Raw genomic sequence first — 15,000 nt, forward strand, 5'->3', positions numbered from 1 at the left:
CACACACACACACACACACACACACACACACACACACACACACACACATGTACACTTAATTAAAATCTTCCCACGCACACACGCGCGTCACGTGTTGGAACATTCATGTTGAAACATTAATTTTAAAGTGACGTTACTCTGCTTGCATGTAGAATGTGACGGAGAAGGAGGAGGAGGAACGACGAAAATGAAGACGAAATAATAATTATAATAGTGATGATGATGATGATAAAAACTGCAGCAGCAGCAGCAGCAGCAGCAGCAGCAACACCACCACCTTTATTACTACTACTGTTCCTGATGTTGCTACTACTACTACTACTACTACTAATAATAATAATAATAATAATAATAATAATGATAATAATAATAATAATTAACAACAACAACAACAACAACAGCGGTAACACATTATGAAAATTATGATTCGGGAGAGACGAAGAGAAAGAATGAACATAAAATAATAACAAAAAATAAATAAGCTGCAAATATATCATGACGCTGCCAGACAATTGTGGCTGTGAGGATTACTGAATACTACAACAACATGCACACCTTCAAATATAATAATACGTGTGTGTGCGCACGTACACAACATTCCTTTCAAAACGTCCCATGCACGAAAATAAATTATATATGTACACAATGGAATAAAAAAAAAAAATTCCTTACGAAAAGAGATTGAAGCTTTAAAGTTACATTCGTTAGAGAGCCGTTGACTAAGCGGGGATCTGATAAAGTCTTTAAAGTGGTATAAGGAATATAACGAAGGTGACATTCGCAAAATCGTCTAAGTCAGTCATCATGATACGACAGTAGATAATCGGTTCAAGCTTCATAAGGTCTGATTTAAAGAAGAAACAGGAAGGAATTGGTTCTCAGGAAGAGTGGTAGATAAATGGAATGGACTAAGCAATATGGTTGTTAGTGGCGAATCATTAGAGCGCTTTACAAGATGATTAGACAATTTTATGGATGATAATGATTGGTAGAAATAAGTAAATATGTTTCATGCAGGGACTGCCACTTGCATCTAGGCATCATGGCTTCTCGCAGCTTCCATTACTTTCTGATACCCTTATATACAATAATAGATAATATTTGTACACATGCACGCGTGTGCACGCAGAGAGAGAGAGAGAGAGAGAGAGAGAGAGAGAGAGAGAGAGAGAGAGAGAAATACGTGAATAAAATCTGTCCTCAATTAATCTAATAATTAGTCTGATGTACACTTTTGCTTTTTATTTCGTTGCATTCTCACCTTTACACACACACACACACACACACACACACACACACACACACACACACAAAGCTGCGCGCGGACCTTTAACCCGTCAACCAGCTCACGCACTTACGTACATACATCTGACACTTTTCTGTAAAAATACACAATAATAGCAATGATAATAATAATCCTGTCACGCCCAGAGAGAGAGAGAGAGAGAGAGAGAGAGAGAGAGAGAGAGAGAGAGAGAGAGAGATTTGCGCTTGCCTTAATAAGCCTGATGGTTGTATTTTATGGACCGGTTTTTATTTCGTATCTTTTCCTCCTCGTTCTCCTACTCCTACACACACACACACACACACACACACACACACACTCTCTCTCTCTCTCTCTCTCTCTCTCTCTCTCTCCACTTGTTTTACGCACCTATTTTGATTTCGTAATCTCTCTCTCTCTCTCTCTCTCTCTCTCTCTCTCTCTCTCTCTCTCTCTCTCTCTCTCTCTCTCTCTCTCTCCCCACTTGTTTTACGCACCTATTTTTATTTCGTAATCTCTCTCTCTCTCTCTCTCTCTCTCTCTCTCTCTCTCTCTCTCTCTCTCTCTCTCTCTCTCTCTCTCTCTCTCCCCACTTGTTTTACGCACCTATTTTTATTTCGTAATCTCTCTCTCTCTCTCTCTCTCTCTCTCTCTCTCTCTCTCTCTCTCTCTCTCTCTCTCTCTCTGCGTTATCCTCCGCACCGTCGCCTGTGGAGTGGGCGGCGCCGCGAGGGAGGTACCAGACTAATAGCGTACATCAAGACTAACACACAGAGAACGCATTCCTCAATTCAGTCCATTTAATTCAAAGGGCAACACAAAGAGTAATTTTAAATCGATTCTCTCAAACAACCATCTCTTCTCTGATTGACGAGGAGGAGGAAAGGGGGTGGGAGGGTAGGAGGAGGAGAGAAGACAAGGAGGCGCTATCAAGGGCCTGTCGAAAGTGACGACGCCAAGGGTTGCGTAACAAAACGACAATGCGGGTTCACTACTAAATGATCTGAAGGAGGCTGACTGGAGGAGGGAGGCGTCACGGTGGTTAGTGTCTAGGCATGTCCTTAGACATCTTCGCAGGGGACACGACGAGCTGTTCAATGCACGAGGAAGAGGGGGAGGAGGAGGAGGCTCAGTAATGCAGTAGTGGTTCTTGTGGTGGTGGTAGTGGTGGGTGAATAAAAAGTTGACGGAGTGGTTTCCTCTCACTCCTCTCTATCCCTCCCTCTCTACTCCTCTCCCTCTTCACTCTCCCTTCCCTTCTCCCTCGTTTAACCCTTGTCACGAGTAGCCTGTGCAATGGCGAGACTGCCTCATCATTAACTTCTTCAGTACATGTGAGGGGGAGCGGCTGATGGCGGGGCGTGAGGAGTGTGGGCGGGAAGGCATGCAGGGTGTTAGGACGCTTTAGGCTCATTCATTTTCGCTGTTTCTTTTTTTTTTTATGTGTTAACCTACCGTATCTTTCTTTTATTTATCCATTCTCTTTCTTTTTATCGGCAGTGAGTGTTCCCAGAAGTGAGTGACAGGGAGAAGGTGCGCAGCAGAGCGGACAGTGAGAAATAACTTTCACTCGACCACCAGCCGCACGAGTTACCGTTTCTCGGTTAAAGAACTTGAAATTACCGCACTTTTTGAGCGAAGGATGGAAATGGCAATCTATTGTCCTTTTATGGGATTAAACATATGAGTAATGGAAAGAAAAATAACTGACCCAGTTGGCATGCATAAGCTCAGACTAACTTATTTTCCTCGTCGCGTTTGGTCGCCGCACACCGTTGTCATGGATACCATTGACGTCAGTATCTGCATGCAAAGGGCCGATAGAATCCCCTTCTAGTACACTTTTCACAGCCTATAGTAGATAAACAATAGCTAAGAAACGCAATCAGAAAGATATTCGGCTATTTCTTCACCTATACCACAAGACAAGTAACGGTAAGGAGGTGGGGGAGTGGAGGAAACGCGGTTAACAAGGCCTGGCCCGACGTAGCGACGTGTGGCATCCCGCCTGGTGGCTGCAGGTGCCGAGATAGTGCAGCCCCGGAATGAAATCACTCTGAGTTCAGACACAGAGAGGAGTAGACGTGTACAGTAGTGCTCCGAGAAACCTGCTCTTAATTTGCCGTCATGGCCATGATGAACATTACCTACTACCCAGAGGTGAGTACACGAGTTATGGGAACACCTGAGTTCACGCACTGGGGAAGGGGTCACGGCAGGACGCGAGGGAGGGAGAGCAGGGCGGTGAAAGCCACAGGTGGTTCTCGCTCGCTGCCACAAAACACAACACAGCTCAACTTTTACAAAACACAACACATCAAAACAGACAAGTGGACACGTATCAGACACCAACAATTGTGGAATATAGACACAACATACATAATTATATGCCGTGGAGGGTGGTGTGTGAGGGGAAGAGCAGAAACATGTAGGAAGGCATTACAGCGCGGTGCTTGCTTACTTGCATGACAGTCTCTCTTTTAAGTTTCACAGCCTGAGGAGCAAGTGTGTGTGTGTGTGTGTGTGTGTGTGTGTGTGTGTGTGTCGATTACAATGCGTATTCAGAGAGAGCGAGACATACGTACATACAACAAAGGCATGTTTCACGAATGACTAATAAGGAGAAAGTGTAGTGTGTGTGCGTGCGTTTAAGGCGACATCTAATGGGGCTGTTATCAGGAGCGAGGACCTTTTTTTTTTTTTTTTATCTGTTAACTTGTAAGAATGTGTTATCTGTTCCTACTCGAGTGAAAAGTGCTTAAACTAATCATCAGGTGCCTTCTTCAACTCTTCATTTCATCTTCCCAAGTCCCCTTCTCATTCTCCCCCCCTTTTTTTTTCTCTCTCTTCCTTCTCACCCTCCACTTGTCTCCTTCCTATCTCCCATCGTTTCTCCTCCACTATCCCCTATAACCTCTCCTTGCTCTCCTCTCCCTCCTCCTCCAATCGTCCTCTTTTTCTTATACTGCACCATCTCTCTTCCCGCCCACTCGCCCTCTCTTTTTCTTGCATCCTCCCTGCTTGCTTCTTCCCTTTTCTTCCCTCCCCTCTCTCTCTCTCTCTCTCTCTCTCTCTCTCTCTCTCTCTCTCTCTCTCTCTCTCTCTCTCTCTCTCTCTCTCTCTCTCTCTCTCTCTCTCTCTCTCTCTCCCCCCCCCCGTTATCTTAACTATCAGGCCACTTATTTATATAGATAAACATTTTGTGTGTGTGTGTGAGAGAGAGAGAGAGAGAGAGAGAGAGAGAGAGAGAGAGAGAGAGAGAGAGAGAGAGAGAGAAGCTACGCAATGCTTAAGTGAGGTGTTGCGTCATTTTGCGTTAATGTTCGCGAAAAGTGTGTATATGCGTACCTGTATGTGTGTGTGTGTGTGTTGATCGCCATTTCATGGAGGAAATTATTGTCAACTATTGATCTTCCCTTCTTCGTATCATGCCTCGGTTGTGTGTGTGTGTGTGTGTGTGTGTGTGTGTGGGAGGTGTGCGTAGGAGTAATGTTTGTTTATGTAGATGAAGAGATGAATGAAGGACGAAAACATTACAACATTCTCTCTCTCTCTCTCTCTCTCTCTCTCTCTCTCTCTCTCTCTCTCTCTCTCTCTCTCTCAGCTTGGGTCGAGTGCGTGCTGAGTCAGTTTATCATTCATGTTTGTTTTTTTCTTCCCCGCCTTGTATCAGTTAAGTATGCTATAGATAGTCCGTGCCTGCCGGAGTCCCGCGAAGCTTGTGTGTGCATGTCTGTGTGAGTCACGCCGTGTGCTTGGTTTCGTTACAGATGAACCAAGCCGTGCCCGGGGGCGCCTCCCTGAGCCCAGGCCACGAGGGTGCCTACGGGGAGTGCCAGGTGCCATCCCCCTCCCAGTGGTCGGACCCCTGCTACTCTCCACCCTCTTTCCACTCCCCCAGCACCTGCCTGGGGAGCTGGAGAAGGTGAAGGAGGAACCCTTCTCCCCCTCCCCTCCCTCATGCCACAACTTCCCTCCCTCCCCCCAAGCCCCCCACCATGTCTCCCCTTACGCCCGCCCCCTCCAAACCGTGATCAAGAAGGAGGCTTACGAGACCTCCCTCAACCTGTCGGAGCTGCTAGCGGAGAACCGGATCCTGACCAGCACCCACCAGCAGCTGCAGCAACAGGCCCCCCCGCAGCACTCCCAGCCCCACCAATATGGCCCCTACTCTGATCATCCCCTCCTCCGCGGCTGCCTGGAAGACACCACCTTCCAGAAGAAGATCCCCATGCCCACCTACAAGTCCCCCATCCCTCAGACCCCCTCCCCAGCCACCGCCCCCTCCCCCAGCAGCGATGACCTGGGCTTCCTCGGCTTGCTGATGAACGAGAAGCAGGAGATCGAGGAGGAGATCCCTGTGGTGACGTCCTGCGCCTCGTCCCCCACTCCTCCTGCTGCCCCTGCTCCTGTGCCCGCTCCGCCCCTGGCCCCCATCAGCGCCAGCCAGCGGGACATTCTGGAGGCCGTGGAGCAGCTCGCCCTGGAGCACGCCAGGAGGGACGTGCAGATCGTCTCCGACTCCCTCAACATTCCCCGTGGTGAGTGTGGCTGCCTGCTCTCCTGGACACACACACACACACACACACACACACACACACACACACACACACACACACACACACACACACACACACACACACACACACACACACACACACACACACTCTCTCTCTCTCTCTCTCTCTCTCTCTCTCTCTCTCTCTCTCTCTCTCTCTCTCTCTCTCTCTCTCTCTCTCTCTCTCTCTCTCTCAACACCTCAGCCAGCGCCCCTCACCCCCCATCACACAAATCAGTACCCCCACCCACACACTCACACTCTATTACCCCCCTCTACTCACTCACATAATCACGAATTCCCCACCACAAACACACGAATCCTGCCCCTTCCTCCCCCAACCCACCCACCCAAACATAGACACATTATTATTATTATTATTATTATTATTATTATTATTATTATTATTATTATTATTATTATTATTATTATTATTACCTATATGTTCTTTGGACTTGGAGCGTTGACTTAGGTAAGACTAATTAGAGGTTTGAACAAGACAAGGATTGATACAAACACAGCTACTTGGGAGAGAGAGAGAGAGAGAGAGAGAGAGAGAGAGAGAGAGAGAGAGAGAGAGAGAGAGAGAGAGGGGGGGGGGCAACTTCGGGTGGCTTGAAAGGTGGGGTTAAAGGCAGGGGGAGGGGAGTGGAAGGAGGGGGTGTGGGGGGTGAATAAAAGACAGGGTGCTCAGTGATGCGAACAAGGAAACACAATGAATGAGGAAATGAGTGGATGTTATTGTGCATAAACTGAATGGGAATGAAGGGCATCGAACACACACACACACACTCACGTATACACACACACACACACACACACACACACACACACACACACACACACACACACACACACACACACACACACACACACATTCTGACCACATTCACTTCATGCATACGAATTCATGACTCTCTCTCTCTCTCTCTCTCTCTCTCTCTCTCTCTCTCTCTCTCTCTCTCTCTCTCTCTCTCTCTCTCTCTCTCTCTCTCTCCCTCCTTCCTCTGTCTTCCATTATTATATTTTAGCCTCTTCTTTCTTTCTCTCTCCCTCCCTTCTCCTACCCTCCCCATTCCCCCAACTCCCTTCCCCTCTCCCACTCCCCCTTCCCCTCCCCCACTCCCCTTCCCCCTCCCCGATGGCTTTATGAGGAAGACGCCCTTGGTGAAACGTGTTTTTGTTGCTGGATACTCGCTAGTAACTGTGAGAGAAGGAGACAGGGAGGGGGAGGGGGTGAAGGAGTAAATGGGGGTAGGAGGAGGAGTTCAAGGTTCCCCTCCCTCCTCCATTCCTTCCTCCTCCTCATATTCTCTCTCTCTCTCTCTCTCTCTCTCTCTCTCTCTCTCTCTCTCTCTCTCTCTCTCTCTCTCTCTCTCTCTCTCTCTCTCTCTCCCGACCAGAAATCATATTCATAATGGTGTGTGTGTGTGTGTGTGTGTGTGTGTGTGTGTGTGTGTGTGTGTGTGTGTGTGTGTAAATATAAAATTAGACAGTGATTAAGTTTCGTTTCTTGGTAGTAATCATATATGCCCCTTCCCCTTCTGTACCTCTCTCTCTCTCTCTCTCTCTCTCTCTCTCTCTCTCTCTCTCTCTCTCTCTCTCTCTCTCTCTCTCTCTCTCTCTCTCTCTCTCTCTCTCTCTCCTACTGCTACTAATAATGTTATTCCTCCTACTACTACTAGTTATTTCTTCTACTACTACCACTACTACTACTATTACTACTACTACTACTACTACTACTACTACTACTACTACTACTACTACTACTACTACTACTACTACTACTACTACCATCACCACCTTCAACCCTCAGTTTCCACGTACGTACTCGCACCTCTTTCCTCTGTGTGCCTTCCCTCTCCTCCCTGTGCCTTCCCTCTCCTCTCCCTTCGTGACCTTGGAGGGCCGCGAGGGCAGGCCACTGTGCGTCTTGCGGCAGGTGCACGCAGGGGCGGTGACGTGAGTGTGGCAGGGGTGTGAGGGTAACCTGCAAGGAAAGGTTTAAGCAATCTCTCTCTCTCTCTCTCTCTCTCTCTCTCTCTCTCTCTCTCTCTCTCTCTCTCTCTCTCTCTCTCTCTCTCTCTCTCTCTTGGTTATGGGTTCATTTATCTCTTGGTTATAGATTTATTTATTTATTTTTATTATTCTTATGTACACGTAGTTACTTTTTTGGGGAGGTATTAAGAGGAGAAAGTTTGGCCAACTCACACACACACACACACACTGCACTTTGCGTGGATGTAGTGTAGGAGTGAGGAAGAGAAGAGGTTTGTCACCATTACCTCCACCACCACTCATCTCCCATACTCTCCTCCTCCTCCCGAGCCCATTCTCCTCCCCTTCTCTTTCTACTCCTTCGCTCTCACACAACTTATCCATTTACTCAGCCCTATTACTCACTCCGACACCAACAGAAGCACCCTCTCTCCAGCTCTCCTCTTCCTCCTCCTCTCCCAGCTTCAGGGTCTGGTTGTACTTGCTTCTCGCATCCTCCCTCTCTCTCTCTCTCTCTCTCTCTCTCTCTCTCTCTCTCTCTCTCTCTCTCTCTCTCTCTCTCTCTCTCTCTCTCTCTCTCTCTCTCTCTCTCTCTCTCTCTCTCTCTCTCTCTCACGGCTGACCACTTTTTCCTTCTGTTGTTTAGTGACACAAATGACTTGAGGGTGCCTTCAGAGCCTCGTCCCTTCCGCCCTTGCGTTATTAGGTCCAAAATCCCACTCATGTTGAAGGGGGTGATGGTGGTGGTGGTGTTTTTCACGGCTTGGCTAAGGCGAGAAGGAGAGAGAGAGAGAGAGAGAGAGAGAGAGAGAGAGAGAGAGAGAGAGAGAGAGAGAGACTAAGAAGACGTTTCATTCCGTTATAAGATTTTAAAGTTTTTCCACTGTCTAGTCCTCTCTCTCTCTCTCTCTCTCTCTCTCTCTCTCTCTCTCTCTCTCTCTCTCTCTCTCTCTCTCTCTCTCTCTCTCTCTCTCTCAAGGCTTTTGTTGAGCTACGCTGAACTTTAAGACTCGTCACTTGCTGCGTCTCAACACACACACACACACACACACACACACACACACACACGGGATGTCCACTGACCTCTTTACCTTCAGACAATGACGACGTAAGATTTTTATCGCACATTTTGAGCGACCCGTTTCATGCAACCTATATGATCTGGATTTCCCATGGACGAGAAGCGAAAAACAATTCTCTCTCTCTCTCTCTCTCTCTCTCTCTCTCTCTCTCTCTCTCTCTCTCTCTCTCTCTCTCTCTCTCTCTCTCTCTCTCTCTTATCAGAAACGTAATGACGTCAAAGACAAACCTTTTATCAACCTCGTTAGATTACGCGGAGTCTTCCGGTGCAGTCGGTTAGATAAAAGTTTACAAACACAACAACGAAGTAAAGATTTGAGGACGCGCGGAGTGGCGCGCGTGGGGAGGGGGGAACACGCGAACTACAACAGGTGTAAGGTGGTGGGGCGGAGGAAGCGCTGCAGGTGAAAATGGCTGGAGGGGAAGGAAGGAAGGTTGGGGTAGTAGTGTGGAAGGAGGTGGTGGAGGAAGGGTCATGCGAGGGATGGAACGTAAAGTGTGTAGGTAGAGAAGTAGGAGGAGGAGGAGGAGGAGGGAGAAAAAGAGGAAGAATAAGAAGGGGAGAAAGTCAGGGAGGATTAGGAAGGTTGGAGTGAAGCGTAGGAAGGGAAGTGGAGGAGGAGCAGGAAGATAGTTTTATGGAGAAGTAAATAAAAAGGAGACGATGATCAAAGAAAAATGAAGATAATAATGATGGAGAAGGTAGAGGAGGGAGATGAAAAATAACCAAAGGAAACTAGAGAGGGAGATGATGATGATATAAGAAGGAAGATTCAAGTACCAACCAAATAAAAAAAAAATCGAGGCGAGATAACTAAGGAGAGAGAACAAAGGAAGGATCAGGGAGAAGGAAAGAAGAGGTTGAGGAGGTAGAAGTGTAGGAGGAGGAGAAGGAGGGTATAGTAGAGTGCTAAGGCGCCACTAAGTCGATCACTCTGTTACACCTACACATTCCAAGACTTGAGTGGCTCTCTTGTGCACCTTGAAAGCTCCCCTTGTCTCTGGAGGAGGAGGAGGAGGAGGGCTCACACCAAGCCAACCAACCTGCCGAGTGGGAGAATAGATCCACTCACCTCCATCCACTTCCATTCCCTCCCCTCCCCTATCAGTCCCCCTCCTCAACTTCATGGAGAAAATGACCCCTTTGATTGGCACGGTGCTCAGGTGGTGGTGCTGGTGGTAGTGGTCGTGGAGGAGGAGGGAGAGGAGGAGGAGGAGGTCAGCGAGGAGCAGATGTCAGAGGGGAGGTGAAGGTGGAGGGAAGGTAGGGATCACGGGGGAGGTCGGAACAAGTGCTGTTGCCGGAGGAGGGGTGTGGATGCGGGGCAGAGCAAGGGAGGTAGACAGGTGGGGTGGTTGGGGGGATCTCGGTGCTCCCCTCAGCCCCTCAGGGGGTGGCAGGGGGCCAAGACCTCTAGCAGGTGAGGGGCAGGACTGGTGGGGGAGGGAGGGGGATGAGCCAGGACCGGTCATGGCGGCGGTCAGGCCCCGCATTGCCTCCTGCTCCTTCTGGGTCAAACCGCCCCCCGCCCCGCCCCGCCACCTGTTGGGCGTTTGGGTTGGCCTGCAGAAGGGCGCGGGGCGCGGGGCACCACACCCAGGCCGCGGGGCGAGGCGAGGCGGGGCAGGGCAGCCATAGGGAGACAGGGAGTGTGGGAAATGCCTGCTGGTCCTCCCGCCGCTGACCAGGATCTTGTGACGTGGCCCGTGACGTCACAAGTGTTACCCTCTGTCATCCACATTATCCGAAGGTGCATAGTCTGGCCGGCGCGGCCAGTTCGGTCGCACCTCTTGACTCTTAGACATCGGGACGGAACTCGCTGGGACGCGCGCTTGGCTGGGACTCGTGTGTGTTAGTGTGCAGGGAAGCTTGGGGGGATCGACGCCCCCTCCCATTTCAACATGGCTGACTCAGGAAAATCGAGATCGGCGTCGTCTTCGTCGCGCGCCGTGCCGGGTAGGTGTTGTGGGGTAGGGCGGGGCGGGAGGAGCGTTCCTGGGACATCTGTCCCCGTTGGGGCTTGTTGGAGGATCTGATGTGTGGTTATTGCAGGTTGTGGTGGTGGTGGTCATGTGTTGTTGGTGCGGGTGGTGATGGTGGGCGTGATCACTGATGTGCTTTGTTCCTCCCACAGACCCCGCCCAATGGAGCATGGCTGACGTGCGTGCCTGGCTGGACCAGCAGGCCGCCCACCTTCAGCTGCCACCCCTCATGCTTCACTCCTGGAACTACGGAGGCCCCGAGCTCCTCAAGCTGACGGAGGCTCAGTTCCGTCAATTGGCCCCTGTGGGAGGCGAGCTTCTCTATGCCCAGCTGGAGATATGGCGCAGCGCCCTACGTGCAACTCCTAAGCTGTTCCATCACAACCAGCAGTGGTCGGGTCAGCATAGTGAGCAAGGCCAGCTGGTTACCTCCCTGCTCCCCCCGCAGCAGCAGCAGCAGGTACCCCAGGTCGAGTCCTCAAGCCAGGGCGGCTCTCCCTCCCATATTGGGTCTCCCAACCACCTGGGTTCACCTAGCCACTTGGGTTCCCCATCCAGCCCTCCTCTGTCCCTCCCCACAAGCATGGGTCAGGTGCCCACGCCTGTCATGCAGGTGACCCAGCAACAGCAGCAGCAGCAGCAGCACCACCTTCAGGCGATGAGCAGGGGATCCTGCTCCCCGCCCTCAGGCCAGGGGCAGGCAGCTGGAAGCGGAATGTTCCTTGACGAGCAGTGCTTGGATGTGTCGACGCTTCTCCAGCGGCAGAGCAGCCCAGAGGCCGTCCACACCGCCCGCCTACCCGCCCACTCGCCCCAGGAGGAAGGCTACGACTCTGAGGGTGAGTACTGACATCTTTTACCCGGCGGTCCTGCTACTGCAGGGCCGCCAGTCTCCCTTCTGTGTTGTGGGTTGCAGTGGGGGGGACTGGGTGGGGGACAGGCTCATTAATCAAGGAACCTGTAGGGTCGGGGCAGCGGGCACCGGAGGCGGAGGGCGTGGCGGGGCTGAGCATTAGGGCACCGTCTATCTTGGGAGGCCGAGAGTCGGAAGGGTTGCCAGGCCACAGGCCCTGTAAATACTTAATGCAGCGTTGATGAAGTATTGTATTTTTTTTTTTGTCTTCCCGCGAGCCACTGCTGCTAGTGCGCAAAAAAAAAAAAAAACTTTAGCGGTGGAGGTGGCGGCGACGACTAAGGTAGCAAGAAATGCGGCGCAGCAGTGTCGCCGCCGCTGCCTCTACCACCATCCTAACTGTGCAGCAGGACCGTAGATTAAAGCATGTACTGGGCTTCTGGTCACCGTGAGGGCAGGCAAGCAGCGTGATGCGGTCCATGCCAGAGTTCTTTGTGCCGCGACACTTGGGAGTCTCATGAAACATTACAATTAAGGCTGGCTGGCTGGCTGGCCCCGAGGAGGCGGCGCAATCCATCACAACAACAAAAGGCATCATGTCGCCCCGCGCCACCCTTAGCAAGGCGCGGGGCAAGGGCGAGAGTCCTGCGCCGCGCGGGAGTGGCTGCCTCAAGGTGATACGGCGAGCTAGCCTCCACCCAGGACCCTGCAAGGCTTCTACTCCTTTCCCCCCTCCCCCCAACCCCCTTCCCCTCCCTTCTTCCCCTTCCCCATCCCATGCAAGGACTCTCCTCCCCCTTATCGCCCCCCTCTTCCCGCGCTCCCTCTATGCATGCAGCTCCCCATTTTCTATAAATAGCGCATGGTGGCGACTTTCCGAGAAGAAAAAAGGTCCTTGTTCTGTCGCGCGTCGCTGGATCTCTTGAGAAACTGGTGGTTTTCGGTCTGAAAGATTATTTTACCCATTTTTCTTGTATTTTAGCAGAGAGAGAGAGAGAGAGTGCAGTTGAATGGTTCAGTTGCTTCTACATGATAGGGCAGCGGGGTTGAGGTGGGGACGTGATTGGGCTGTCGCAGGAGTGGTAGATAGGATAAGGGGGGTGGGGGAAAGGGATAGGTGTGGGCGTGCGGGCGTGGCCTCTCACAGTACACAGGGATTCCCGAGCTCCAAGGCCGTCCTCTCCATCCCCCTTACACCCTCACCACTCCCCTCCTTTCCCCACCCCTCTCCTCCTCTCATACCTTCTACACTCCCTCGTCTTATGGCTCCCTTCCTCCTCCTCCTCCTCCTCCTCCTCCTCCTCCTCCTCCTCCTCCTCCTCCTCCTCCTCCTCCTCCTCCTCCTCCTCCTCTGCACCTGTTCCCGCACGTAGCGCCCTAACCTCCAGTTGCTCCCTCCCTCCCCGGCCATGCCCCACGTGCCCACACTCAACCTGATCGGGAGTGACAGGCGGAGAGAGAGAGAGAGAGAGAGAGAGAGAGAGAGAGAGAGAGAGAGAGAGAGAGAGAGAGAGAGAGAACCTGATCGGGAGTGACAGGCGAGAGAGAGAGAGAGAGAGAGAGAGAGAGAGAGAGAGAGAGAGAGAGAGAGAGAGAGAGAGAGAGAGAGAGAGAGAGAGTTCCTTAGCTTGCGTCATAGCTATCCTAAATTGGCAAGGGGTGACATCCTTACATACGAGGAGCATAAAGGCGAATATTGCGTGTTCTTGCCCTAAAGGGTGACGTGGGTGTGGGTGTTGCTGGGTGCGGGGGTGGCCGTGCAGTGAAAGGAGGGAAGGGAAGAGAAAGGGGGAGGAGGGAAGGGAAGTGGCGCTGCTGTCTCTTCCGGTGCGAGAAGGATCATGCGTGGTGCAGGAGGTAAACAATGGGGTGCGGAGTGCCAGCTTGTGGAACATGGCGCTCTGCCCTCAGTGTGACGCGTGTGGTGAGCCGCGTGGCGTCACGTGGGTTGGGTTGGGGGGGTGGACAGGATGGCGGATGACGAGGAGGGAGACTGGCGCATCGGAGGGCAGGGATAGGCGGGGACTGATGGATAAGAGCCTTCGTCATACATGTGTCTGTTACTCTGTTATTTGTTAGGCAAGACCAGGTGTTTTTAGAGCTGTTTGTGACGTGTTTCTTTCTTGTTGTTTCAGAAGAAGTGGAGGACGATCCCTGCACCACCACCACCACCACCACGGGGGGCGCGGCGGCACTCACATCCACCTGTGGCAGTTCCTGAAGGAGCTCCTGCAGCAGCCACAACTTTATGGCTCTTGCATCCGTTGGCTGGACCGCCAGAAGGGCGTGTTCAAGATCGAGGACAGCGTGCGTGTGGCGCGACTCTGGGGCAAGAGGAAGAACCGCCCCGCCATGAACTACGACAAGCTGTCTCGCTCCATCCGCCAGTACTACAAGAAGGGCATCATGAAGAAGACTGAGCGCTCCCAGCGGCTGGTGTACCAGTTCTGCCACCCCTACAGTCTGTAGAATGCGGCTAGATCCCGGTGTGCCTGTCTGTGTGTCTGTGAGAGTGCCCAACCTAGCATTAAGGGGGGAAGGTAATTTCCCTTGATTCCATGCACGGTCGGTGTCGGTTGACTCGGTCTGAGCCAGACCTGAGCGCCACCCCACGACCCTGTGTGTTATTTTTACACCATATATCTGTGATATATTGAAATATGTAAGTTCTATGAACTTCGTGTATTTTGCGTCCGTGGCGGCAGCAGTTAGTGTCGCCCGGACAGGCATAGGCCTATGTCAACATCTTGTAGCATAAGTGTAGGCTTAGCGGCGGGCGGCGGCGGGCGAGGCGCAGCGAGTTGCAGCGCCACGCCCGGCGCCGGACGCCCCCTTATATTCAACATTAAATTAAGTTAGTATTAGTGTTAGTCGTGGTGATGCAGAGGGCCAATGGGCCTGTGGGGAAGGAGAGGGGAGCGGCCACCCCTCTCCCTCACAGCCGCCCACGCAACCGCCCTCACTTTGGCGCTAGCGTGAGCGGCCCGCCACCACTTCCCGCCCGCGCCATCACACACTGCTGGCGGTGCGGGCGGCCGAGCGGGGCGAGGCTGTCGCTTCGGCCACAGCCCATCCTCGCCCATCTGGGGTTGGACGGTAGTGTCGGCGTGGGCGTGGTGGGATGCTTTTGCCACGCCAGCTTCCCGCCAGGCCCAGCCCCGCCCGATACCCGCTGTTCTCTAATATTCATAGTATATTTTGGTACTATGTAAATTATTGTTGTTTCATACTTTTAAGAATACTGATTGTAACTAAAAAAAAAAA

At 51.7% G+C, this 15,000-nt stretch overlaps 1 protein-coding gene and 1 long non-coding RNA gene across 2 annotated transcripts in view; one reads left to right on the plus strand and one right to left on the minus strand.

Annotated features, from left to right (window-relative positions):
* LOC135105819 (uncharacterized) overlaps positions 1-15,000 on the minus strand; it is a 125,350-nt gene that overhangs the window by 44,504 nt on the left and 65,846 nt on the right. The gene's annotated exons all lie outside the window — the stretch shown is intronic.
* The window catches only part of LOC135106072 (SAM pointed domain-containing Ets transcription factor-like), an 11,808-nt gene continuing 73 nt past the window's right edge, over positions 3,266-15,000 (plus strand). The window contains exons 1-5 of the mRNA XM_064014914.1: positions 3,266-3,424; positions 5,035-5,805; positions 11,036-11,722; positions 11,800-11,950; positions 13,872-15,000. The exon at positions 13,872-15,000 is cut by the window's right edge and continues 73 nt beyond it. Coding sequence (XP_063870984.1) covers positions 5,496-5,805; positions 11,036-11,722; positions 11,800-11,950; positions 13,872-14,205 — 1,482 coding nt within the window. The 5' untranslated portion in view covers positions 3,266-3,424; positions 5,035-5,495 and the 3' untranslated portion in view covers positions 14,206-15,000. The remainder of the gene's footprint in view (positions 3,425-5,034; positions 5,806-11,035; positions 11,723-11,799; positions 11,951-13,871) is intronic.

The sequence above is a fragment of the Scylla paramamosain genome, chromosome 12 (assembly GCF_035594125.1).
Source record: "Scylla paramamosain isolate STU-SP2022 chromosome 12, ASM3559412v1, whole genome shotgun sequence".
Taxonomy (NCBI): Eukaryota; Metazoa; Arthropoda; class Malacostraca; order Decapoda; family Portunidae; genus Scylla; species Scylla paramamosain.